This window comes from Drosophila subpulchrella, chromosome 3R (genome assembly GCF_014743375.2).
Source record: "Drosophila subpulchrella strain 33 F10 #4 breed RU33 chromosome 3R, RU_Dsub_v1.1 Primary Assembly, whole genome shotgun sequence".
Classification (NCBI taxonomy): Eukaryota; Metazoa; Arthropoda; class Insecta; order Diptera; family Drosophilidae; genus Drosophila; species Drosophila subpulchrella.
In genome coordinates this window covers 17794131-17821057 of record NC_050609.1, presented here as the reverse complement: position 1 = coordinate 17821057, position 26927 = coordinate 17794131, and the positions used below count along the sequence as shown (strand labels likewise).

The 26927-nt window shown below is 39.7% G+C and overlaps 1 protein-coding gene across 2 annotated transcripts; it reads left to right on the top strand.

Annotated features, from left to right (window-relative positions):
- Positions 1-1976: 1976 nt before the first annotated feature.
- Positions 1977-25486, top strand: LOC119561068 (tachykinin-like peptides receptor 99D). Of its 2 annotated transcripts, XM_037874915.1 has the most exons (10): positions 1977-2442; positions 10612-10914; positions 16086-16312; positions 18703-18877; positions 20149-20364; positions 21456-21606; positions 22467-22663; positions 24265-24404; positions 24466-24531; positions 24617-25486. In XM_037874915.1, the coding sequence occupies exons 2-10, from the start codon at positions 10721-10723 to the stop codon at positions 24793-24795; spliced, it is 1545 nt and encodes a 514-aa protein (XP_037730843.1). In that variant the 5' UTR covers positions 1977-2442; positions 10612-10720; the 3' UTR covers positions 24796-25486. The 2 variants fall into 2 exon arrangements, with proteins under 2 accessions (XP_037730843.1, XP_037730852.1); XM_037874924.1 differs by lacking the exons at positions 18703-18877; positions 20149-20364; positions 21456-21606; ... (2 more) ...; positions 24466-24531; positions 24617-25486 and having other exon boundaries at positions 10612-12822; positions 12884-16138.
- Positions 25487-26927: the final 1441 nt, after the last annotated feature.

Here is a 26927-nt window from a genome sequence, read left to right as displayed (position 1 = left end):
ATGCACTTAAAAACAGCAGGATATACGCAACAAGATATCCCGGGGAAAACAGAAAATTAAATTTTCAGCGGCCGTGCAGCCTTGGCAGCCGTGGTCATCAATCAAACCACTTGTCACATGCTGTCGGCAGGCTGGTATTTAGGTATTTAGCCAAATATACATTTTGCCAGCATAATGTTGACAAACAAATTATCATTTTGCTAGACGTCGAAGGACGACCAGGACGAAGATGAGCTGCAGGACGAGACGGGCTTAGCGTTGATTAAATAGGGTCATCAGCAGGGCAAGGCACTGGTAACGAGCGTTCCTCGCAGATAGTTAATGATGCCCAGCTGCTCGGGATATTGGGCACATCCCATCCTGACCTCCCCAACTGCCCAAAACAAGTCCATCATAATCATTATGGATGTGTTCAATGGACTGCATGGATGGCAGAGATTAAACAAATTCGGTTCAGTTTTATATTCCTACATAAAAAATTAAATGGGAACTGTAAAGTGTTCACCGTACCCAAAAGGATCCACATAAATATAAAAGATTTCGTTGCAAAATAGACCTTGATGTTTTGAGCAACATAATTGTATCTTCATTGTCTTTAAAAACCATTTTATTTTATTTTTGATATTTAATATGTTTTGTCCTTCAAAATATAATAACTAGTAATAGAAACGGTGGGTTTTACAATATCAACAATATTTATAAAATTGTAATCTAATTTTACCTCTTTAAAAATATTATACAGTCTTATGAAATATATATGGGCATCAACAACCAACAAAGTGAATGTCTAGAGACATACTTGACCAATGCAATTTTCTTGCAGCCAGATTGAGTGATTGATTGGACATTGATGCATTTGCTGCGAATGAAGTTGCGGTATTCCAATCTTCGCCAGCAAATTAAGATGTCAAAATCTGCTGCCGGGAATCTCAGAGAACCTCAGATTCATTGCTGTTGCTTACTTAAGGCATATTTGGCCGGATCAGCCACCAACACCTGCGGCTGCCTGGTGTGAAAGAGCCAAGTCATTTGGCCCAAAACCAACAAACAGACGCATTTCACTGAAAACAACTTTATGGGTATTTTTAGATTATTATAACTTAGTATTTAAATAAAAAGGTGAATAAATATGTAAAAATACAGTAAAGAAATAATGTTAAATAATATTTCTAGATGTAGTCCAAAGTAATATCATTAGCATTACGAAGTATTCATATGCATCATTTAATTTCCGAGTAATTATGTTGAAAATGTACCTACTCCATACAGATAACATTATAATAAAAAGTTTAAGAAAAATACCAACGAAATAAATAATTTTAGTTGAATTCTTTAAATATGACGAATATGGAGAACTATATGTTAGTTATGACGAGTATGGATTTCACATGAAACTAATACAATAACAAGTGAGCTAGCATAATATAAATACTTTCAGTGTATTTTTAAGAAAATTCCCTAACTATATGTTGCAAAAACATTTAATTATTTGTGCTTATCACTTGTGGGATATACTTACTTACATGATGGTTATTATATGCCCCACAACTCGGGGGCGTCCACGTGCCGGAATCTCTAGAGTCCGGTTTTGTTTACGAATGGCCGTATGACAACAGAGAGCGAATGAGGTGCAGAGCGAGGAGAAAGAAGAGCAAAGCGCAGGCGTAGAAACCGAAAACTCGGCAACACTGGTCAATTTGGGCGGGTATAATTTTGATTTAGCCAGAGATTTCAACGGTTTTAAAATTGGAACTTGTTATGTTTTCCCTTCATAGAGTTGAGATGGGCTGTCCCCGGGGTAAAATCGTAGCATATGTGCAACAAGCGGTTCGGGGTCCCCAAAGGTCCCCAGGAACGCCCCTTCTCCGAAAAACCCTACCATTTCTCGTAGCCCCCATATTATAACACCGCTATATCAGCGCGCACAGCCTCAGAAAAGTGCGGCATTTCCATTTTCCGTTTAGTTCGACGGCAGACTCGCGCGCGTACGGTTCGAACGGAAAAAGCGACGGGTCCGGAAAACTTCTGGAACTCCTCGGTTCTCGGTTCTCGGTTCTCAGTTCTCAGTTCTCGTTTCGTAGTGCCGGTGGAGAAGTGTTCGAAAAAGTAATGCTGGAAAATCAGCTTAGACCTGGCAAAAATGCCGCCGGCACATTCGATCCCCATCGTAATTGAATTCAAGCCAGTGGATTGAAAATCAAATTGAATTTTACAGCAAAAACACAAAAACGATAAACTAGTCGTTAAATTGAATATACAAATTGGTGTTTTGATTAAAACTAATAAACATAAACACTGAAACCGCCAGGCAGAGAAGCGGAATTTATTTTTAAATAAAATTTCTTTGTTTTTCGCTGCCTACAATTGGCTGACATTGCTCATACGCCCCGTTGGCCCAGTGAAAAGTGGAAAGTGAAAAGGGGGAATTTAGCATAGTTCCTGGTAAGAGGTCTTAAGTATTCAATATTTTTTCTATTGTTTTTCCATATTACACAAACATTGTTTTCGCAGGGGGGTTTCGATTGCAAAGTTTACTTATTGTAAAGTAACTAAAATTGGTTTAGGGTCCAGCCGAATTAAAAGTTTGTGCAAATTTGAGTTGCGAAAGTAATTAGAAAACTGCTATTTGTGAACAACTTTTGGCTGCCCGGGGAACTTTAGCTCAACAAGTAATTACTTAATCAAGCGGTTAAAACGAATTTGAAAGATCAAGCTGCGGGGCATCCTGGTTTTAATCCCAATTTTCCACTCAATTTGAGCATCGAGTTCCACGATTCCAGTGAACCGAGAAATAGTTAACGGATAACCAAAAACCATCACGCCCAATTGAGTACGTCGATTTAAAGGTCCTCTGAATCTAATTCTGAGTCTGATAACCTCAGACTTCGGGAAATCGTGGCAAAAAAGTACATTTCCCGGAAAGGCAATTAATTTTATTGAATTTGTTATGTGTTTTTTTCGAAGTCCTCAAAGGAACATTATCTTTTTAGATTATATGCACCCCATTTCTTTTACATCCTGTGTGATTAAATAAAAACTGTGCGCACTGGATTATCCCTGGGGTATTCTCACATGTGCACATTTCTGATGTTTATAATGCAAATAAACAAAATGCTTAAAATGTATTTATATTGAGATTTAAGTTATTTCCACCTCGGGGGTTTTCAATCCATTTCCATTTCAGGGGAATTTAAAGGGAAAAATATATTTAAAAGACTATGAAAAAACTTTTACCAAAATAAAAAAGATATATGTATTTTTACCTAGATTTGTTTGGGTTTATAAATCAAACGTGATAGCTAAAAGCACAATACAAACTTTTAAACTGGAAATAAAGATTAATTATTAAATGAATATATTTATTTTAATTAATAATTTCGTTCGTTTTCTTATAAAAAATATTTATTTATCCTAAAAAGATTAATGTTATTACTATTTTAAAGTTAGATATACTTGTTATAAGTAAGTCTCCTACATTTAGTCTTTTAAAAATAGAGAGTTCAATCATAAGAAATTAATTCAATTAAGAACTTGTGTTTTAAGTATGTTCAAAGAATTACTCAAAGCGTCATAACTTTGAAGATATTTAGCTTGTGGAATGGTAACTAAATTTCCCCTCAGCCAAGTGCCAAATAAATATGATATTGCAATTTAATAAGGTTAAAGTGTCCAATTCAAGCTCTTATTCAAAATCGAAGTGGAGCCGTTGGCCAAACAGCCCACTTAATTGGTCCTCCGAGCCGAAAGTCATCTAACTCAATCACGGGCGAGCAAAACTTTTGCGGCTCTTAAATATTTAATGTCAACTATGATTAGTGGGGCCGCAAAATGATGGGGGCTATGTGGTAAGTGGGTTGCGGTATGTGGGATGTCGGATGTGGTCGGATTCGGATCCGGATAAATGGCTGCTCGGTGGGCAAACGGATGCGTCCATTGGCATCTTCACAAAAGCTCTGCCAACGGTCAGATGAGCAAACCGAAATCCTTTCAACGCGAATTGCTTTCAGAGGAGCCGGAGGATTAAGAGGTCCTGTAAACGATGGAGTGGTCAGAAGGCCATTAGTTGGCCCCCAAAAACAGAGGCCTTTAAGGATCCAGGCAGGCGTGAATCAAACCAAGGGTAATGGGGATCTTTAAACGAATGCGAATAAGTAATAAGTGAGTGCCGTATGCTCCGTATGTCCAGTGTGCCGGTCCACAGTGCTGTCATGCATCAAAACATTTAATTAAATTGAAACCGATGCGGCATCCGCCCCCCACTGCTGACGTCTTTGCTCCTTCTTTTTCTGGGGGGTGCTGGGGCAGGACAGCAGGTCCTTTGGCGCCGGAGACGTGTGTAACTTCGGCTTTCAGCTGGTCACCACACCAGCTCACTATCTCATCTCCTCCGTCCTATACTATATGAATTTAAATGAAGGCCAGGGCAGTCCTAAACAAGTCCGTGAATCATGTGCATATTTTAGCGGTGCCCAGTTAAGTTCGTCCTTCTTTCGTGCAGCTCCACTCAACTATGCACTGTCCTTGTCCGGGAACAAAACCAGGATATATGTGTTTCCCCAGGGGCTTGCCCTGAGATAAATGGGTTAATTCGAAGGTATTGTTCGAGCTCAGGGGCATAAAACTACGTAAATCGAAGACACAATCGCCCAATTTATTTGCCTCGAACTTTGTAGGTAAATCTATTTTAACATGGTTATGCAAATAAAAATTGGCATGTTAGGATTTATTATTAAACTTAGAAGTTTTTTTCCAGATACAAGTTTTATAATAAGCAGACATTTCCATAAGTTTTATATTATACCTTTTCCTGAGTAAGCTGTTATTTATAGAAAGATAAAAAATATTTATTTAAAACTATAGATACCCTAAATACCATATTCTATTCAAAGTATTAATAAAAAATAAAATATTTCAAATGATACAGTCCCTAAAACACTTCCATACCTAAAATCTCTATTCAGAAACCATACAATGTTTCATAAATTGACTAAAGAATTGGCTGGTATTTTGAACAAAGACTTTTTATAACTACTCAAACATGAATGCCATAAATCGTTCAATTCTTAAATAAGTAAACTGTAAACGCTCCGGTGAACGACTCCCCATCAATAGGGAAAAGCAATACAAATCAGAAACGGAATATACTTAAATTCCCCTTGGCATCGCCACTGGTCCTCGTCTTTCCACACCAACTGTAGGGATCCCAGATGGGGAACTCACCCGATGGGAGATGGTGATTGAAATGGGAGTGGAGTGAAGTGGAGTGGAGACCATGAGACGGGCTTCGAGTGGGGAATGTAGTTCTGTCTCCGCTTTGTTCCTCAATTTACACATAATTGCAATAAATTGACTAAGTGGGTGCTGGGGTGCAAAATTTATGGTGTTTCCAGGTCCAGATCTCTAGACATCCAGAGCTCCAGACATTTGGGCGGAACTGCACCCGGCTATTTTCATTTCATTACTTTTCTCTCACCACTCGATGGGATTGTTGAGCAGGGCATGCTGATAGACTCTTTCCGATAAGATAAGACATTGAAATACCCACAGGTATTTCTGGTAATTGGTATTGCTGACCACAAAATACGAAATACAACGGGGCGTATGAGCATTGTGAGTCGTATGAGGGCTGAAAGTATTTATTGCAATCACTGCCCTGGCTTTAGTGGCCTTTCTTTATGAGCCAAGAACTTAGGACCATAGGATCTCCTTAGGCACACAACGCAGCGATTTAATTTCAACACATTCCAAACAAAGCTGATTCATTTGCAAATATTTCCAATGCCCGCTATTTGTTATGGCCCATCCAACTTTAGAGGCAAATAAACCCAGTCGAATAGATTAAACAATTAAATTCGCAGAAGCAACTTGTCCTATCTCAATACTTTTGGAAACAATACAGTACTTGCGCACACATATATCTGCTGTTTATATAGTATTTTAGCGCCTTTATCACCCCGGGTTTATTTATATATATCTGAAAAGGGGATTGTTTAATTTCTGGTGCCGCGCTGTTATTGTTTTTCTGCCTGTTTTTCGGCAAGGTGTGAAGATAAATCCAGCTCGCAAATGAATTCTTGCTCCGAGCATTGTGCGTGGAGCTCATTAAACAATCATTTTGATGAATCTTCGCCCGGCTGCCGAGATTCGGGGATCCCCCATCCTCCATCGCATGTGGCCAATTTGCAGCACCATATATTTAATGCTCATTTTGTGCTTAATTGTTTCGCCAGTGTGTGTTTCGTGTGGGCGTGTGTGCCTTGTGGGGAAATTAAAAATGCTCGTTTAAGCCAGCAAAAAGGCGTTGGTAATTACAATTCAAGTTCACTTCCACTACCCCCAGAAATGTGCTTATTACGTTTCGGTTCGTTTCGTTTCGGCTTGGGCCTCTATTCCATTTCTGCCGGCCCAGCTCGTATTTTTGTTTTTTAATAAATTGTTTTAGAAATATATGTGCGGCAGGAAGTGAAAGTACTGTGAATGTGGACCGACATGACGGGCAGAAAAAAAATAAAGGAGAAAGGGGGTGGGGCAGGGCACTAGGACAGCGCCCCAACTCTTATTGACATACATATGTAGTGGCACACACACACGCGAGTGCAGAGAAATAAATAATACAGAGGAAAAAAGAGTGGATTAGGTTTGCTAGATTATACAAATATACATTCTTAAAAATATGTGAAGAATTGTTAAGGAGTGCCTCTACTTTACATTACAAAACTTCCATTTAAAAACGGTTGAGTAATTGTTGAGTAAAAAGAAATTCCAAAAAATTTAGTTATAGAATAAATATAAATTTTTTAAACCTCGTTTTAAAGTTTCGAATATACTATATTACATTACGTTTAAATATAAAGTAAGATCATATATATATTTATTACCTTTTACAACACTAGACTACTTTTAGACTGCTTTACAGATTTCTCTTATTATAGACAGTCTTTAGATCCTCCTTTGTAGGTTTCATTAAATGTGCACATGTTCAATGTTCCATTGAAAAACATTAATTAAAATATATGAATATATTTATATTTACCTATTATAAGTGTTTTTTAATGTAATAGCTATTTGAATGAATCCCAATTGTTGACTTACTTAATTGACTTTTCTCCCAGTGCACACCCAAGGGACTGGGCCGTCCACATAGACCCGCACTGTTGCTGCAGCCACACACTCCCACTCCCGATCCCCCGATCCCCGATCCCGGGCCCAGTGACCCACCAATCCACGTACCCCCAACCGACCCCCAAAGTCCCACCGACTAAACTCGTCTTTATTCCTCCGCGCTGTGTGCCTGCGACTGTGAGACTATGACTATGCCACCCCGTACTTGACTTGTCAAACACAAAACACAAAAAAGAGAAACTGAAACTGAAACTGAGACTGGAACTGCCGAGGGAGCGGGAAAACCCGGGCCTTTTATTCTCGGTCGTAATGAACGCTGCATGTGCTTTCCACGGTCCTACAAAATATGTGGAATGCTCTAAGCAGCCGTGGCGAGTCGAAGGTCCAAGGGGAATTACTTTATTTCAGCAAAAAGAGTCAGCCACGAATTTCCACATAATCATTACCGAACAGAGGAAACTTAGCTAGCCCATAGTTTAAATTGTTCAAATAGTTTTTGTTAACTTGTTCCCACTTAAGTTCTAAAATAAAATTTGTGTTTTTAGGTATTTAAAGATTTCTTCATAAATGCTATATTAGCGTAAACCTATAAAGTAATTTACTTTAAAATCACTTAAAAGGGTGCCTAAAAGTAGGCAGTGAAAAAATTGTAGCGATTTTCAGACATAATATATTTTTAAACACCTCTATTAATGATTTCAAAAACTTCACGTTTTTCAAAACAGCTTTCTTTAGCTACTAAAATAACTCTACATAGATGTTTTTAATTTGAAACATAGAACGTCCAAACAATTTTGAGAACAACCCGAACAATTTCTAAATTATGAGCAGCGAAACTTTATTTAAAAGTTTGCACTATGTGAAAACTGGAATATTTGCGTTTCCTCCGCTTGAGCAAGGTGGTCCAGAGTTCGGCAGAGCCCTCTCGAAAGTGTTTACCCTGACGTTTTGAAAGGCCCGACGCTGTCTGGGGCACTTCTATAGAGCGATACTTCAAAGTACTGGGCTCCCAGTCTATCTGGGTTTCAATTGACAAACAAAGAGCTAGTGGTCTGAGAAAAAGGCGAAACAACCGCGAGTCAGCGAGACAAACTCGCTTAAAAGTTTACAAGTCGGTCGTCGAAACTGATGGCACAACATGGCGTATACGCAACCCGCACGACTTTCCACAGCATCAGCACTTTCTATCACTTTCGGTGGCTGCCCAATGGAACGTGACAGTTTGGCCATTTTTCAAGTTCACTGAAATTCCCCGGGAATCTAATTTTTTTTGCGATTATTGCAGAAAACGCAATTTTCCAGAGGACATCAGTCAAAAAGACCCCACGAACATTACTCAACTCCGGAAAAAAAGGGCCAGCAACTTTTAGTTGGTTGAGCATTTAGCTGGCATTTACTTTTTTTTTCAAATATTTGCACAAATCGAACGCTTCGTTTTCGGGGGCGTGAAACGATCTGCCAATTATGGTGAACATTCCTTTTGAAGATTGTTTGCCTTTCATTAATACTGCATCACTTGCACTTCAGCTTGCCAGTTTTCAGCTTTCAGTTCGCAGTTTCCAGGCCAAACCAGAACCAAAACCAAAACCAACTTATTAATTTGTCTGTGGCATATGCTTTGTTTTGTCTATTTGCAGTCATTATTTGTAATCATTTCCTCGGCAGACAAGCTGCCGGCAATTGATTTCCAACCGCCTGGGTGTTTGTTTAATAGCTTTCGATGGATGGACTTGGGAGAACGGGATGCGTCTTTGTTTCCGGGGGTACTGAGGCGCACTATTGATATTTACTTGGCTGATAAAGTGTTATTCCGACACATAAACTCGTACAGGGGGAGAAAAATGTATCTTTCCTTAAAACTATCAGATTGAAAATTGTTTTTTTAATAAGCTAGCCAAACTCAGCTTTCTCATATACCATAAAATATATAAAGATATATATTATCCAGAAAACGCTACCATATAAAAACCCATTTTATTTTAAAAACAATAATAATGGTGTCTTAAAGTATGCAGAGAAAAATAGAACGTCCTCTTGGAATAAATCTCTGTGACTCCGGGACTCAAATAAAAATGTTGCATACTTTTAGACTTGTAGTAATAAAATTCTGGTGCTGGCGTTGTAGTTTAGAACCCACTGACTTTCCACTTAGTCTTTAACACATTTCCTAATTAATTGTTTTATACATAAGCTTTCCTCAGAACAATGTTATTATTGGATAAATATCTCTCACCTTCCGTCGCAACCAAAATAGGACTACCTTATTCCTGACCTTTGAATATTTTCCTACCCATACCTTTCACTCTACCTGGGTAAACACAGTTGAATTTTTTCCATTACTGCTGGCTGGTCACAAAGTATGAAAGCCAGCAGAGTAATAAAAACGCGTGGAAGGAAAGTAATGCGGCTACTCGGATTATCGTTTTGTTAAACTTCAAGTGACGCGACTGGTAGTCGCAATTATCTCGAGCTGCCAAGGACAGATCTCGGGCATAATTGAAGGCCGACCGGTTCGCTCCCGAGGAAGGACCTTTCCACCACTCGTCCTGGCCTTTCGGCATGGGCAGAAAGTAGGCAAAAAGAAGAAGGTCTACTGTCTACTTCTGTTGAAACAATTGTTTGCGACTCATCAGACACTCGAAAGGCAGGTGAATCTAGCTCGGGGGACACATAAAAAGAAATAGCTCCACAGCGTTTCTTTTTTCAATTGGATTGGAGCTATTTCTGTCCAAACAAATACGCACCACTCTACAGATAATAACGAATATATTTAGGCTTTGGGGCCATTCATAAACATTTATTTGATAGTACTTAAAATGGTATTATATGGAGAACTTTTTATTATTAATTCCCAGAACATTAATTTAGTTTCCAAGAATAGAAAGCAATTCCTACTTAACGATATCTTTATTAACTTTATTAAGTAATGTAATTTACCATTCAGAAACATTTTTAATTGGCCAGCTTTAGCCCCTCTTCCAATTGCTATTCATTACCTTTTGGAATTATAAATTAGTATTATTGGCCTGGAAACGAAAAATAAACTTTCGCATTGGACAAATCACCGGCATTTACCGCTCCCAAAGTTTCCAAGGCATCCGATCAACTAATGGCCACCACTTCTCGGTCTCACCAAGAGGCACACACTCTAGAACTTTGCTGTGGGGGAAGTCCTAAGTCAGATTATTCAAAGAACTAGAAAGAAACCACAGAAAAGTTCTAAAGAAGTGTAGGAGATAGGGCGTGAATGAGTCACGTGCCGAAAAATGAAACAAAATCAAGGGGAAATCAAAATCGATATGAATGCTTGTACCTTCTGCCATGAGCACGTAGCAGGAATGTGAAAACTTCCTACTGAAAATGAGCATCAAAAAGCTTTGTTTCGGCACAAACAACAAAGATCACAAAATAAGATGAAATAAAATAAAATAAAACATGCCAGAAATGAAATTAGACGGTCTTGTCCAACGTTTTCTTTGCATTTTTCAGGTGGAAGGAGTTGGCAAATGGAAAGCAAATAGGAAAAAGGCAAGGGATACGCAACATTAACTCGCAAATCCCGCTTGCAGGGATAAAAACGAAGTAAAGGTCGTCAGCCATGGAGAATCGCAGTGACTTCGAGGCGGATGATTACTCCGACCTCAGCTGGAGCAACTGGAGCAACTGGAGCACCCCCGCGGCCGTCCTCTACTCGGCCATGAGCAGTGTCCTCGCGGCCACCAACCAGACGCCCCTTCCCGATTTTGGCCAGGACCTCGGCCAGTCCACCAGCTCCTTCAATCACAGCCAATCGTGAGTAGAGGCCGCATCCCCCTCTAATGCCTAATTATGACACACAAACCCAATTAATGTCGAGGCTCACGCACGAATAGAGTGTATTTTGGCATGGGTGCCGAATTTTCGGCTAAAGGGGGTCAAGAAAAAATTAACCTCTTACTTAACCTCTCAAAAATATATCTTTGTTAAACAATTTTTTACCTTTGCAAACTTTTCCAAAGTTATACTCTTAATATTTACTCCTTGGATCTGTAAAGTTCTTTAGATTATTTAGTCTTATTATAAAAAAATCACTAATCAAATATGCCGCAATTATAAAGTTTCTGTACTACATGTAGTAATAGATAGGATTTTTTTTGTTGTACGTAAAATATAAATGTGTATATAGGAAATTCCGAAAAGGCCGACGACTTCCCATTCTGGCAGATATTTCTTAAGTTTTTACATACTGTTCATCCGGCAAGCTCATTTAGGATGCTGATAGGGAGTTTTTGTTCAAAACGCGAAGCACAAATCAGAAATCATTTCCAAAACAAATGATATATAGAATCCCGAACATATCTACTTATGTACAAAGAAGCTGTGCCTATAAATTCGGAGACAATTTTTGGGTCCAATTCAGTCCCGTTTTGCAGTCGCTGGTACTACAGTTAACGTATTACCCACAATGTTTCTGCGTATTTTATTCATTTTCCTGGGGATTTCGGTCCTGGAGCAATTATGTCTTCTTGTCGGTGCCACTGGATTGCAGGAGTTACCGTCGGTTGAACTAGATTTGGAAAAGAAATGCAGTGCATATTGCTTTTCGGTCATAACGCCGACTCTCGATAAAGTTTTACAGCAGAAACCAGCTAATCATTCCTCAGAAGAACTGAACAGAAAAGTAATTTCTTTGGAAAGGACTGTTGTAGAAGTGCGGAGTAATTTAACGATAGCTGAAGCTCACATAAAATTTAAAGATGACCTAATTAAGGAACATACCCACAACGTTAATAATATTAGCAAGTTGCTAGAACAATTAGCAATTGCCAATTGTCAAAATCAAATGAAAGAGCTAGCATTTACGAAATATAAAGAACTGACCGCCACTACTAACAAATTGGCAAATGCGGCAGTATTATTTAACCAAAAACTAAACGAAATTAAGGTGCTAACTGAAATCCTTAAAACCAAAGACCATCTTATAATGTCAAAAAATAGGCAAATAGTCCAACAAAGTAATAAGCTGAACTTTATGACAGCAACTGTAAGTTACATGCAGAAAAGCCTGGCAAATGCAGAAGATAAAATTAAGATCAAAGATGAGCTTATAAGTGTTAAAAGTAAAGAAATCAATGAGATATCAAAAGCACTAAAGGTCAAGGATGACCTTATAGCAGTGAAAGAAAAAGAAATTAGTGATAAAAGTGAAGATGAACTTTTATTAGCCCTCGGATCGGAAAGCTGTCCCATCGGCCGTCCAAATGGAATTTACAAAATAAATAATCCCGGATTTAAGGCTCTCTGCAATTCGAGTGGGTGGATGACCATTGAAAGGCGTTATAATGGATCATTGACATTTCAGCAAAACTGGGCAGCTTATAGGAATGGGTTTGGAAGTTTATCAGGAGAGTTTTTTATCGGATTGAAGAAGCTGCGCCAGATGACTAAGGATAAGCCCCATGAGTTGTATATTAAGCTAGGTAATTCTGAAGAAACAGACGGTTACGCCCATTATGATAATTTCCAAATTGGAAGCGAGAAGGAATTTTATAAGCTAAAATCGCTGGGTACATTTGATGGGGCACCCAACGTCCAAGATTCCTTAAGATATCACGAAGGTATGCAGTTCAGTACTTTTGATGGCTACAATGACAATAACAGCTTGCATTGCGCCATACAATACGCGTCTGGTTGGTGGTTTAATAAATGTAGCTACTCCAGGTATACATACAAAATAAAATATTAATTTTAATTCCACCACTAACAGATATTTTATTTACAGTTCTGTTGTTAAATCCGCTTCTACCATTTATATGTTTGGTTCGGAAGTCATAGCTGAAATGTTGATCAGGCCGAGGTCTTAAAACTTAAAAACTTAAAAAACCAGATGGTTCTGTTTGCGGATAACGGTATTTAGTTATTGATTGTGATTAATATAATAACCTCTATCGATATTAAAATTTGTTTATTTCATTATTGGGTGATTAATACATTTCTTAAATGGATTATATATTATATAATTGCTTGTTAAATCCCGCCTTTTCTGTTATTTTTTATAAATTACTCTGTTATAATTATTCTGTACTAAAACTTGGCAGTTCAATTTCACTTTTTACTTAAAAAACAGGAATCAATTGAGTTCCAAAACTTTCTATGCCCCCAAAACCTCCCACCTACGCCACTGCTTAATGAAAGGGGAATGGCCCCCATAGCTCCTAGATTTCGTGGCTTTTTGATGAGTGCTGATGAGACCGCCTCCGCTTCAGTTTTATTCGCGATGTAGGAGTGACTTTTCCCACACCGACATGCATCTCTAATGACGCCGCTAGTCATTCAGTCATTCCGCCATTCAGTCATTCATTCAGTCATTTCCGTTTGGACCGCTCGACGTTGGTTCTTCACTTCCGTTTCAAATACATAAAACGGCGGAGAAGGCAAACACATTTAATGCGGAGATACGGTCTATATAAGTATATAAACAAAAAACTGCGGGTGCTATGGCATTCAATTCTATTCCATTCTTTCCCGGCTGAAAAAGCGTCGGCACTTTTTGCAGACATGTCCCAAATTTACTGCCATTTAGGTACCAGCAGCAACAAATGGGGTTTCTGCGACAGTCGGGATAGAACTGGGATAATTATTGGGATATGGCTGCGACTGACGCATCGAAAATAGATTTTCTGCAAACCCTCAACGGCTATAGATCCTTCAGGCAGTGCTCAACACTCAATCCCAGTTTCATATTGGCTGCTGCTCTTTTTTCCCTACCGAGTTTTCTGTTTGTTTGCGCAGACACTACGTCCGATTTATGTGCAAATAAAAGGCAAACCGAAGTTGGCCAAAAATATTGGGGAGGACGAAGGATACACTTCTGTCATGGCATATTTTTCGGCACAAAAGAATTCGTGCATCAAAGCAAAAACATATTTGTACACATTTCACTGAAGTGGCACAATAACAATTTTATTTGCCCAAACTGTCCACATTCCCATAACAACTAATATAAAAGACATGGGTTAATTGCTGCATAGTCTATTTTGGGGCAGTTCATATATATTTATGTAACGAAAACTGCTCTTAAGTAAAAAGTATTTATTTAAAGAGGATGTTAGATCTGACAAAGGAACAATAAAAGAAAAATTCTCTTAACTAAAAAATAGTATTTGGTATAAGGAACAATAGAGCATTTAAGAACTTTAAACAGCTCTTTTAGTGGCATAGAATGGTTTTAATTGCAAAATCTGGTGTTTTTTAAGTATCAAATGTTTTATTGATGTTTATCAAAATCAAACTAACCAAATACAACTTTAGACATATACCATCAATTTATAGGGCTTTCCCTGAGCTGATATGTCAGACAAACCAAATACATTTTCAAACATATACCATTAATTTATGGGCCTTTCCCTGAGCTGATATACCCCTTCAGTTTGCTGTACAACTGCAGTATTTAAACCTCAACATCGTTATCAACAAGGCTGGGAGATCTGGGGGCGAAAGACATCAGAATAGTAGCAACATTTTTTGTACTTTTGTCATGACATTTTCTTTGGCCCGAGGCATCCTGAATTTGCTTCTCTGACTCTTCTATTTTCTGTTTCTGTTTTTGCCCCCCAGCCATTTCTCATTCCGCTTTTCATGGGCCTATCTAGAGGCCCCCATGAAAACGAATCAATAATCCTCTTTGCATTAGGTCCTCGAACAAAAGAGATGCCATGTAAATCCCCGCAGTTTGTCATGCGAAAAAGGGTGTGTATGAGATATACTTATGTGGGCATCTTTTTAATTGCTCTGGAGAGTGAGTAAACAGAGCATTAATGACTACCTAGCCAATTTAGTGCCATCTCCGGCACACTGCGTGCATATTAAATGACATGGCTGACATGGCTGCCATGGTGTCCTGGTCTCCCAGTGTCCTGCCCTCCAGTTTGTGCCGACTAGCCGGGATCTTGCCCCACAAATCCGCTGAAGCTGGGCCCCCTCTATCTAAACACCCTCCTAGAAGCGAACCTAAATAAACAAGCCGAGGCTCGCAAAATATTAAAAAGATGACGACAACCGCCGATGAGTGAGTGGAATGGATGTGGAGTGGAGTGGAGTGGATTCTCCTGCCCTCCGGCTGAGCTGAACCCGAATCCGAACCCGAACACGATGTTTTATGCGGCAGACGGCGCTGAGGAAAAACACGGATTTGTCAACGCACGCACAATTACACACGCTTAATAGCGACAACATCCTAGAGTCGCACGTAGAGCTGCACTGGAAAAAAATCGAATTGGGTTCGGGGCTTACTGGTAAAATGTATGGGGACTTAGAGTCACTAAAAATCTTCTCTAAGAATTAAAAATGTTTTAACTATATTAAAAATAGCATTTTAAAGATATTTTATATATTTTACAATGTAACCATCAATATCTTTTTTGATATTCAGATTATTTATATGATATGATATGATATGATATGGTATTAGACATAAAATGTATAATTTCTTATTCTTAAAAATGATATTACATGCTTTTACAGTTTTAATAGCACAGAAAATATACAGTTTTCCAAATATGATTAGATATGGTGTTTCTTTAAGGATTCAATGGAAATGCCTTGTAGTTCTTAGATGTTTTTAATACATTCTGAGTATTACCTACATATTTAAATTATCGAAAACCCAAAAATATATCTTGAATGTAACTAATGAAATAAAATGTTGTGGCGACTGAGCCAAGGAACTCATTATTATCATAGAGAAAAAAGCTTCTGTTTAATGTTAACTTTTTTACTTCTTTTTTGATTTGTAAATTTTTCTCACCGTGTAACTTGCTTGTAAGCCGAAAGCACCCATTCGCATGCTTACATAGACACATCACCCACTTGGCACTCGTTTATGGCGGGGCGGTGGGACGCCGTGAAACATAACACACACTTAATCCCGATGTCACTAATTCCCCATTGTACCCCGTGTGCCTCCCCTTTCCTTCCATCCGCAGACTATCCACCGACCTGCCCGCCACCCTCGACGTGGAGGACGCGGCCAAGGATGCGGCGGCGTCCATGGAGACGGGCTCGTTTGCATTTGTGGTCCCGTGGTGGCGTCAGGTGCTCTGGAGCATCCTCTTCGGCGGCATGGTCATTGTGGCGACGGGCGGTAACCTGATTGTTGTCTGGATCGTGATGACGACCAAGCGGATGCGGACGGTAACCAACTATTTCATAGGTGAGTAGGCTGATTTGCCTGTGTTGTGTGGGCAAACGTTGCGTATACGCAATAAAAATCACTCATACGCCGTGTGGTTCGTGTGTGTGCTTAGCTTGTAAATTAAATATTTGCCTGCTTAGTGTGCAGATATTTCAGTAATTTATACAGGGGGGCCACAAAAATTACTGGGATTTTGAAATTAGTTTAAGGAGTACCCAAAAGTATGCAACAAAAAATGTACCTTTTCATAGCATACCTTTCAACACCTTTATAAGAGTTTTGAAAATGCCAGCTACTTTTTAAATTGAACTAATTAACAGAGTAATACAAAATTAAAGACTATAGAAATATTCTTTACTTACATTTTTTTCTCCAATTAGGAAGTAACTTTCCCCCTTTAGTTTGTCCAGAGTCCAGGTCGACGAGCTCTTGTCCGTCGGAAGAGTTTGTTTAAGTCTTCCCGGGGAAAAAAATGAAGGGTGGATTACCTATTTATGTCTGCTGCACCGTGGAGCACTTAAAGAGCAACTGAACTGGATGCTGTCCCCATTCCTTTTCCCCCTGCATTTTGCATACGCCCTGTTGCACCGCGCAGATATTAACTTTGCTTCCCCCAATCCTCCACCCTTTGCCAATTTCGACTAAGTGGAGGACCAGCCCAGTGCCCAGGATGGTATTAATTTTAATTTCCTCAGCTTTGGGCATCAAATCAAGTTATGAAGTTTCACTTGCTAGAGACTGAGCTCGGCTTTCATTAATTGAAACTGCTTTTAGTCACGTTCAGAGTGCATTAAATTTGCATTTGCAGGCTCATCCAGAATCATGCACACACTAATCACACTTTTAATAATTTAAACATGCACACTTAGAGAGGCCGAGAGTTGTGCGAAAGTTGGGTCAAAGTTTATCTTCGTAATGACATTTTCCAGATAAGGATGGTCTTCAAATACCACTTGGCTACCTGATTGCCCGCTTTATGCATGCGCAATTATTTTAATATAATACCCCGGGCAACTTAGGGCAGAGGGCAATGAAACGAACCTAGAATTGATTCCGTTTATTCCGAGCTTACAACTAATCCAGCTCTTCTGCTCCAAAGGGGATCCCCCCTCAGATTTCCAACAGATATACAGATACGAGTATAACAATGGCAGGGGCACAATGTTGGCCTCAACCATCCATATCCTCTTTCCATCCTGGCTTTTCTTTTGTCTGACTTGGTAATGATTATTATTATTACGTAAACTAAATGCCCGCTGAGCTCGCAGGGCTTTTCGAATTTGCATTTATAAATACACATTGGCAATCATTATTAGTAACAAGTTCTGACGTTTTAATCATTTTTGGGCACACGAAAATTTCAAATTCACATCACAGACATCTGGAACAGCTCGAGGTTTTGGGTTTTGGGAAGGGGGCTGGGCTTGAGTTTTTCGGGGGAAGCCAGTCACCGGATGATAATCTTCTTTGGGTTCATTATCAATGCGTATTTGCATCTTTTGTTTGAGTTCGTTGGTTAGAGTATCCTTTGTTTTTGGGGTCTCTTCGCTTTCTTGGGAATTTAGTATGCTTATGTCAGGGTTACATCACGAGGTTACTTTGGAAAAAAGGAATTTATTTTGTTTTGTTTTCTTAAAAACACTTCAATAATAATAATAATAACTAAATGCTAACTAGGATTTATAAAAATATTTTTAAATTTGTGATGAAGTAAGATGTAAAAAGATTTACAAAATATTGTAGCATACTTTTGGACACCATGTACTATAAAATTCTGTGGCACCTTTGATTAGTCAAGATTTTAAGCTGATTTAAGCTTGCTTCACCGCAAGGAAAAACTGTTTAATTTCCTTCGGCTTATAAATGATTTTCCTGGTCCCAGAGATCTTCCAAAGAAAGTGTGCCCCCTGTATAAGCTGTGGGCCTGAAAAGTAACATTTTGTTATTAATTAAAATGGGCCAGAATCGATTTTGGGTACGTGGCTGACAGGTCCAGGCCCCGGGGACAATGAAGGCAGGATAGCGAGGTGGCCAGATAGCCATATAGCTATAGTCAATGGCCCCGGGAGTCAGCTCGATTGTTAGGATGCGTAACGTCGCCTCGTGTCGTGTCGTAGGCGTCGCTGGATCCGCAGGACCTACAAGATTCACAGGACACACAGGGCTAATGTTCGGCAAAGGGACATTTGTTTTATTGTAGGTGCTGTTTCGGTTTCGTGATGCTTTTTATTTTCTGGAACTTCATCGCCTTATCTCTACGGCAGATAAGGTAAGTGGGGTCCTCGAAGGTTGTGTAATTATAAAAAATCCTCTTTGTTTTGCATAATTTGTTTGCTTTTGCCACTCGAAAAGTTATGAATGATTACCTGTTTTTGCCTTTTCCGGTTGCTGAACCATGAATCCTGAAGTGAATCTCTCCATCGCGGATGCCATGGTGTCCAGTCTGAATGTGACCTTCAACTACTACTATATGCTGGACAGCGATTGGCCCTTCGGCGAGTTCTACTGCAAATTGTCCCAGTTCATCGCCATGCTGAGCATCTGTGCCTCCGTGTTCACTTTAATGGCCATCTCCATCGACAGGTGAGTGGAATTCAGAATGGGGCACACACAGTCCCCCATCATATGCATATGCATGCAAAATATTCCGACCTATCGAGACCCTTATCAATCACGGTCAAAAGCACAGGGCAAATAACCCATTCGTTTTAATAGGATTTCATAGGGCCGCAGACATGGGAACACAATTGGATTGCCCGTCACAAGGATCAGAATAAAAAAAACCATCGCACGTACTTTGTGTTCCGTTCAAAGAACATAAATAAATAATGTTCCTTCTACTTAGGCCGCAGCATTTATTGATGATTCATCTACTTTTGAAATATCAAGTGCCCAAATCGAATTATTCCGTCTAGTAAACAAAATAGCCGGCAAATAACTTGAAAGATTATAAATAACTTTTGACCGTATGCCTAGTGATTGTTAGAGGAAAGAGTAATCCCTTTTTCGTCTTAAAGGCATTTTCATCGCACTATATCGTCTAGTAAACAATATGATATGTTTATAAATAATTCTCGATTTGCTCAGAGCCAACAATTTATTGAAAATTTATCGTTTCGAACTCGTTGGCATATAAATTAAAATATACTGTCAAGTCAAGGCATGTGCAAAAAGTTTAAACTGCTGAGGCCAAAACATTTAGCGATGAGAATGTGTTTATGGGAAAACTCTATCCCTAATTCTTAGGAACAATTCTTTTATTTGACTTTTTTAACAATAAATAATGTTTCAGCTGCTCAGTTCAAAGCAATCAGTGAAAATTAATGTATTGGAAACCTTAAGTGAATAATTTCAGTTAATGTATACTCCAGAAAGTATCAAGCTTACCCAACATAAATAATGTTTTTCTTTCGCACATAAATTAAAGAAATGCCTAGACAACCAATACATAAATATTGTTTCGCAGGACGAAAACAAAATAACAAATAAGCCCAAAATCGAGAAAATGTATTCTATTTAAATCCCAAAAATAGCACCTCATATTTGCAATTTAAACGAAGAACATAATGCCATTCGCCAGCTATTAAGTTTCTATATAAACTCCCTTAATGACTGCAACTTTTAATGGCCTGCCGCGATCCGACGAATAACACAGCTCCACGCAGACCAAAATTCGCAGATTAAATTACTTTCGGGCTTTAGCGCGCTTTAATTTCATTTTGCGGAGCCTTTTTTTCGGGTGACCTCGTGCATTCCGATAATCAGCTTATGGGGGATCCCTTTTTCCCCTTTTCAGGGAAAAGTTTTTCCAGAGGGGGCTGGAAATTGTTTTAAAACGCAGTACTCTTTCGCAGATACGTGGCCATCATAAGGCCGCTGCAGCCGCGGATGAGCAAGCGATGCAATCTGGCCATTGCGGCGGTCATCTGGCTGGCCTCCACCCTCCTCTCCTGCCCCATGATGATCATCTACCGGACGGAGGAGGTGCCCGTCCAGGGGGACGGCAACCGGACCGTCTGCTATCCGGAGTGGCCCGACGGCCAGACCAATCACTCGCGGCTGGAGACCCTGTGAGTATCCTTCGGCTGTCTTTTTTCCGGTTCTGAACTCAGTTGAATTTTTGCCCGTCGAAGTTGTCGGAGCTTGTTAGTGAATCCAATCCAATCCAGAAGTTAGGACACAGGAACTGTCAGGGCTCTACACTGAAAATACATTTTAGTTTCCTATAAACTAAAGAAATAAAAGATAGAAATATATCTATATTCTTTACAATAGAATAGCATATATTTTACCATTATATATGGGTGCATTTCGGTTTATTAAAAAGGGTATTTAAAGTCTTGTTGCTGAAGATTATGTTATTATCCATATAAAGTATTTCGGAATGAATGGAATTTGAATATGTTGTTACTTAATTAAATATATTTCTAAATTAAATTTAAAATACATTAAACTTTAAGCAAGGCTTTACTGTTTCACCTTTTAAGATGTTTTATAAGATCTGAAAAGAAATTTCGGGGAAGTAGCGCCTTAAAAAAGGTATAAAAAGTAAATTCTTTTAATTTTAAATGTAATAACCAAAGTGCATCAAAGTGCATCATCTCGAATTTGGTTGCCGCCGAGATGAAGGTGTAAATCAAAAAATCACAACGTCATTCCAGCTGGTGGATGCACATGCATGGACAATTGGAACCCGGATCTGCAGTGGGACATGGGGATTATCGGGGATGGGGTCGTAAAAGCGAACATTCGGAGACAAAACTGAACCAAGACGTTCTCATAAAAAAACAAATGGCGGAATGGGTGGTTTGCCAGGAAGTGAAGGAAAATCAGGAAGAGGGGCATATAAAACGTGTTGCTTTTTACAGCCATTTTGTATGGCAATTTGGCAGCAGGCAGTGGGGGTCCTGCGTCCTGCGTTCTGCATTGTGTCCCACATGCAAGGCCATTAATTTTAGATTCATTCCAAATTGCTACTTGCTCAATAAAAAATAAAACAAAAGCCAAAGGCGGCAACAATGTCCGATGGAGCGATATGAACGATATAGGGGAAATATAAGGAAGTGGGGACGGGGGGCTTTAAAAGCATTGCTCGACTGGCTGAAAGGCTTGTAAACATGGTGTTTGATCTATGTACTATTTGTGCGCCTCTGTCGTTTAGCTACAACATCCTCATCATCATTCTAACCTACTTCCTGCCCATCGTGTCGATGACGGTCACCTACTCGCGTGTGGGCATCGAGCTCTGGGGATCCAAGACCATTGGCGAGTGCACGCCCCGTCAGGTGGAGAATGTGCGGAGTAAACGGAGGGTAAGTAGTGGGTGTTTTCAGGGGGTTTACGGGGTCCTATGTGGCAACACAATTAGCACTTGCTTGTGGCAGATCCCAGATTGGGATCTAAAGCATGCTAGGAAGTCTCTATTATTAGATGGCTTGCTTTTTGAGTAATTAAATGGATTTAAAAGCTTACTTTATTTAAATGCTAAGTTAATAAATATAATCTTCGAAACTTTGGGAATTTCTTTTATAATTTTATTATAATTAAATATATTAAAATGTAACTTAATATTTATAATCTTTATTATGTTAAAACTTAAGATACTTAGCAACAGGCATTTGATATTTGGGGGCCTTGTTTTACAAGCCCTTAATATTTTATTTTTCTTTACAGGTAAAGTAATATTAACTAGTTGTATTCATTTCAATTTTATTCCATAAACGTAATTTCTGTAAAATTCTTTGAGCTTCAAATTATTTGGAATTAATTTTGAGCAAGTTTTATTACAACTGTCTTTCCAGGTGCTTTAGCTTTTGTTTAATTTTTATTACTTTTCCTGAACCTTCTATTTAGTTTGGCTACCTTTGTTGATGTTTAAAGCTTTGACTAACTTTTTTGAAGTGCCTTTAGCATTTTGAAAAGTGTATGAGGAAATTAGTTTTCCGGAATAACAGATATGGTTTTCTGGTTATTAATTCTTAGAATCCAAAATAACATATTGTATAACAACTTTTCTGAGTAGAAGCTGCATTTAAGCCATTTTCTGTTGACAACACATTTGATTATGTTTCTCTCCCACAAAACTAGACTAATGGCTTTTAACTCTAGAATGAATCTCAAAACGCCTGGAAATCACATGCCCTGACCATTACGTTTCCCCACTTTCCCACAGGTGGTGAAGATGATGATTGTGGTCGTCCTGATATTCGCCATCTGCTGGCTGCCGTTCCACAGCTACTTCATCATCACATCCTGCTACCCGGCCATCACCGAGGCACCCTTCATCCAGGAACTCTACCTGGCCATCTACTGGCTGGCCATGAGCAACTCCATGTACAATCCCATTATATACTGCTGGATGAATTCGCGGTGAGTAGCTGAATCGGTTGCCACTTTATTCAATTTCCACGTGTTCCATGTTCCTAGACCAAGCTCATGTGGTTGCTTTAACCCGCAGCAAATTGGGTAATTTGCGGTTGAATTAGCACCATTAGGGCACTAAGTGCAGTGGCATTCAAGACATCGACATCTCGGCGAGAGAGCCCCGTAGACAGATTAGTTGATTGGTTGCCCGACTCCCCGGAAATTAATGTGCTCGTCATCATTACTGCAGGGGCGACGGGCGGAATGCTCCTCGGTTAGTGGATGTCACTGTCTCACACTTTGAATATAGTTTGTAAATATATGACAACATGATTCCCGGAAAAGTGACATACAGCTGCGGTCGAAACACAGGCACACAAGTTGACAGACATTTAAGGCAGCTGAGAAGATGGATAAGTCTTCATTATTCAAAAGGATTGAAGTGCATTCCCTGATTTAATTCAAGAATTAGGCAACATATATATAAGACTTTAAGAGCACTTAATCAATTACTTATCAAGGTGTCTAAAAGTATGCAACAACATTTTTAATCTAAGATTCCGTTCTCTTAACCAAAAACATTGAATATATCAGGCTACATTTTTAATGTATTATAAAAGAGCCCTAAAGATTGCAACAATGTTATATAGGTCAAACATTTTATTGGATTTTTTACTGCAAGCCTTTAAAGGGGGTTTCAAAACCCTAGGGATTTCTGTGGCAGGCTCCACAAATAAATGTGTAATACCACAAATATCCAGACCTATTTTTTTGACAAAACCTGTGGGTGTGAAAATATATATACATAGTATTACACACATCCTCACTTAAACAAAAGGCGTTGCTCACACATGTATTGCCGTACAAATTGGCAGTCGGTGTTCGTGCGTCCGTGTCCGGAAAAACGTAGCGGATTGCAATTAATTCCGCTCAGTCAGCGGATATCTGACTGATGGGGAAACGCTGGCCTGGAACGGAAGCCGGGGATAATGGGGCTCCTACGTGAAATAAAAAACTACGGCGGCCAGCACGTGAGACCAAAACCCACTGCCCAGGATCAGCGCCTGTCAATTGATGGCGCCCCATATGCAAATGATGACGACAACGACATCGAAGGTCCTTATTTATATTTACCACCCATAGGGAACACGGGATATTAAGTCGCCGTGATGGCCCGTAAAAAACACTCCCGCGTACACCATAGATTATATGAGTAAGTGCTGTCTAGGTCGCTGTGCAGGATGGTCTGTGGTAGCCGGGAACAGAAAAGCTGCTCATAAATAAAACAAGTTGATGTGTTTCAAGGATTGCCAGAATTGTTATCCATAAATACGGAATTAAGCAAGTCGCCCGGGGGCGAAAGTATTGAGATGTCCTCGGGGTGGGTTTTATTGAATTGCCTGGTACTTAATGCACAAAAGCTGTTATGCTTTAAAAATTAAAATAGTAATGAAATGGGGAGATATCCTATTGTTATTGAACCTTGGAACCTTTATCGCATTTGTAGATATCAATAGAAACATTTATAAATTTAATTCTTATATTTGTTGTTAGTTGCTTAGATTAACTCCAATACTATCCAACTTTCTCTCCGTGTATCTCCTTAGTTTTCGCTACGGTTTCAAGATGGTTTTCCGCTGGTGTTTGTTTGTGCGCGTAGGCACGGAACCCTTCAGTCGGCGGGAGAACCTGACATCCCGGTACTCCTGCTCGGGTTCCCCGGATCACAATCGCATCAAGCGCAACGGTGAGTTCTTGCCCCTTAAAAAGGATTGCACGCTAATGAGCCCATCAATTGATATTGATAGATACCCAGAAATCGATACTTTATACCTGCCCCAGCTCACCGAAATCGCATCGAATTTCGCACAGCGGTGAGTTCGGATTCCAGATTATCCGCAAAAATGGATGAGCGAAAGTGGCATCTAATCTAATGTCTTCTCGAAATCCTTTTCCCAGGAGCTCCACGCAGTGCGACGCTGAGGAATAGTCTGCCGGCGGAGTCCCACTCAACCGGTGGTCACAGGAAGAGGTTGTCCTACCAGCAGGAGCTGCAGCAACGGTGGTCAGGAGCTGCGATTGGTGGCCAGAACACCAACTCCAGCAGTACGGCCAACACTACCCAGCTGCTCTCCTGACAGCCGACCATCCAGGTGGTTCCTCCGCCGGAGAGGGAGGGCCGCGAGAACCTGGAGCTGCAGACCCAGATCGTCTGCTCCTCGCCCTACAACAACAACTACCGGCGGGCCAATCCCGGCATCTCCGACCGGGATTCGTCCGATGACAAAACCTGGCTCTAAGCTACTTATAAGGTCTCGAATTTATACATTTACAAAAGGTGTTTTTGGATTGTTGGGAAATGATTGGTTGCCCGCCTAGTTCAAATTTCAATTCGCTCTTGAAAAAACCAAAGCTAAGTTAGGATACCATCCTTGCCCCTCGAACATATCAGATATAGCTCGGTGCCCACTAATTTGGGTATTTTCAATCATAAATAGCCATCTGTATATCTGAAACCCAATACGTTGTTGAATTCCAGTGGGATAGGTTGTTCGCCGGCAAGGAAAGACTAAATATAATACGATTTCCCATATCCATGGGCCTCATTAAGATACTATGTACTACTGATCCATTTGAGTCACTGTAAATATTCGGATTGGTTCCTAAAAGAAACTGTTTTTAATTCTTAATTCTCAACGCTTACGGCTGCTTGCTTAAGTTGTAACAAATAAAACGCGAAACAAATAAACAAATGACTATGAATGTGAATGTTCGTGTAAATATAAATGTCTGAATATAAACGTTATTGCGAATAAAGCGACTTGCTCCATCACCAAGTGGTTCCTAGTTGTATTGGGTTCCCATTTCCTTTCCGGGTGCACAAATAGGGACTGTCAACATTCTGGAAGCGACTCTGTTTATTCAGCTATTCCATCCATATTATATTCGGCGTGTGAATGGGGATGGGGATGGGGATGAGGATGCGGATGAGGTGATGAGAAATGGCAACCAGGAGTGGCAGACACCCTTGTGAGTCTAACAAACCCCAGCTCCGGCGAGAGGGTGTAAGATGAATTTAAATATGAATAATCCAACTGCCTAGGGCTCCTGAATAAAGGTCTCTGAATCCGAATCCGAATCCAACGTATTTGAATGCACATGTGCCTGTGTCTATGCGAGCCATGCCCACCAGCCAACTTTCCCGCCTGGCGTATCAATTTTTTATCAGTAACCATTTTAGAGAAAATTGCATTTCATTTTTTTTGACTTTATTTTATGTGCCCCATGTAAGCACTTCCCCAAACCACCCGAGCATGAACAAATTTCCAACCCTTAACTCACTTAATTCCATGCCATTTTATTCCTATAAGTTATGAATAATTCCGCGAAATGAAAGTACCTGTCAGGATAGAGTTCAAGGGACTTGCAGATTTATGAATGTTTCAAAAATATTTAAAATATGTTTCAGTTCAGTATATGTATTACAGGGTATTTCCAGCCTTTATAAATATGCTTATTCCCATATGCCTTTTTATAATTCTACAGAAGTGTGTATTTAAGTCTCCCGAGGATTGTTTTCACAATATTTACATTAGCGAAAGTCATGCGACTTCCTACTTTGACCAGATATACTTAAATACTTGCTTTCCCATTTCCACATATATAGTATATTCTTTGAAAAGGTTTTAAGTACAGCCTCTTGTGATGGCGACAGGAACTTGCTAAAGGGTTTCCGCCACATGGGCGTAGCCTCAAGGGGTGACAAGTTCCAGGAATCCATTTACTCCAGTTTAAATCTTTGGATATAAATAGATTAATCCGCAAAGCACTTCATCCAGAAATGTAAAATATAAAAATTTATAGTAACGTCAAGGTTCGGCAAAGTGCATAAAAAGCTGTAATCTTTTGGTTCTTTTTTTTATTTCGTTGAGTAATGGCATACTTTTGTGCTCTCAGGGCCCTCCCCTTTTTGATGGTGTATTAAAATCCACAAAATGGCAAGGCATAACATTTGCGGATTAGTTTTTAGCCGAGTAATGACCACTAACAATTGGCTTATCTTAATGGCGCATGCTAACTTTGACCCCCCCTCTGCGGCGCCCCTGCTGCCAAGGCCGGGAACACAACAAAATGAAAGGAGAGGCCGCCATAATGCATCGGTTGATGGCCTTGTTGCCACCACTGCACACTGTGCGTATGCGTGATATGTGTGTTTTACGAAAGTTGGCGGGAAAGCCTTTTAAATGCAGGTCGTTAGCAGGGTCTCAAT

Excerpts from the sequence above, each read along its gene's own strand:
- LOC119561068 (XM_037874915.1), top strand. The coding sequence starts at position 10,721 with ATGGAGAATCGCAGTGACTTCGAGGCGGATGATTACTCCGACCTCAGC. Across the intron at positions 16,313-18,702 it reads GGTAACCAACTATTTCATAG|TGAATCTCTCCATCGCGGAT; the intron begins GTGAGTAGGCTG and ends TGAATCCTGAAG. Across the intron at positions 21,607-22,466 it reads ATGTGCGGAGTAAACGGAGG|GTGGTGAAGATGATGATTGT; the intron begins GTAAGTAGTGGG and ends ACTTTCCCACAG.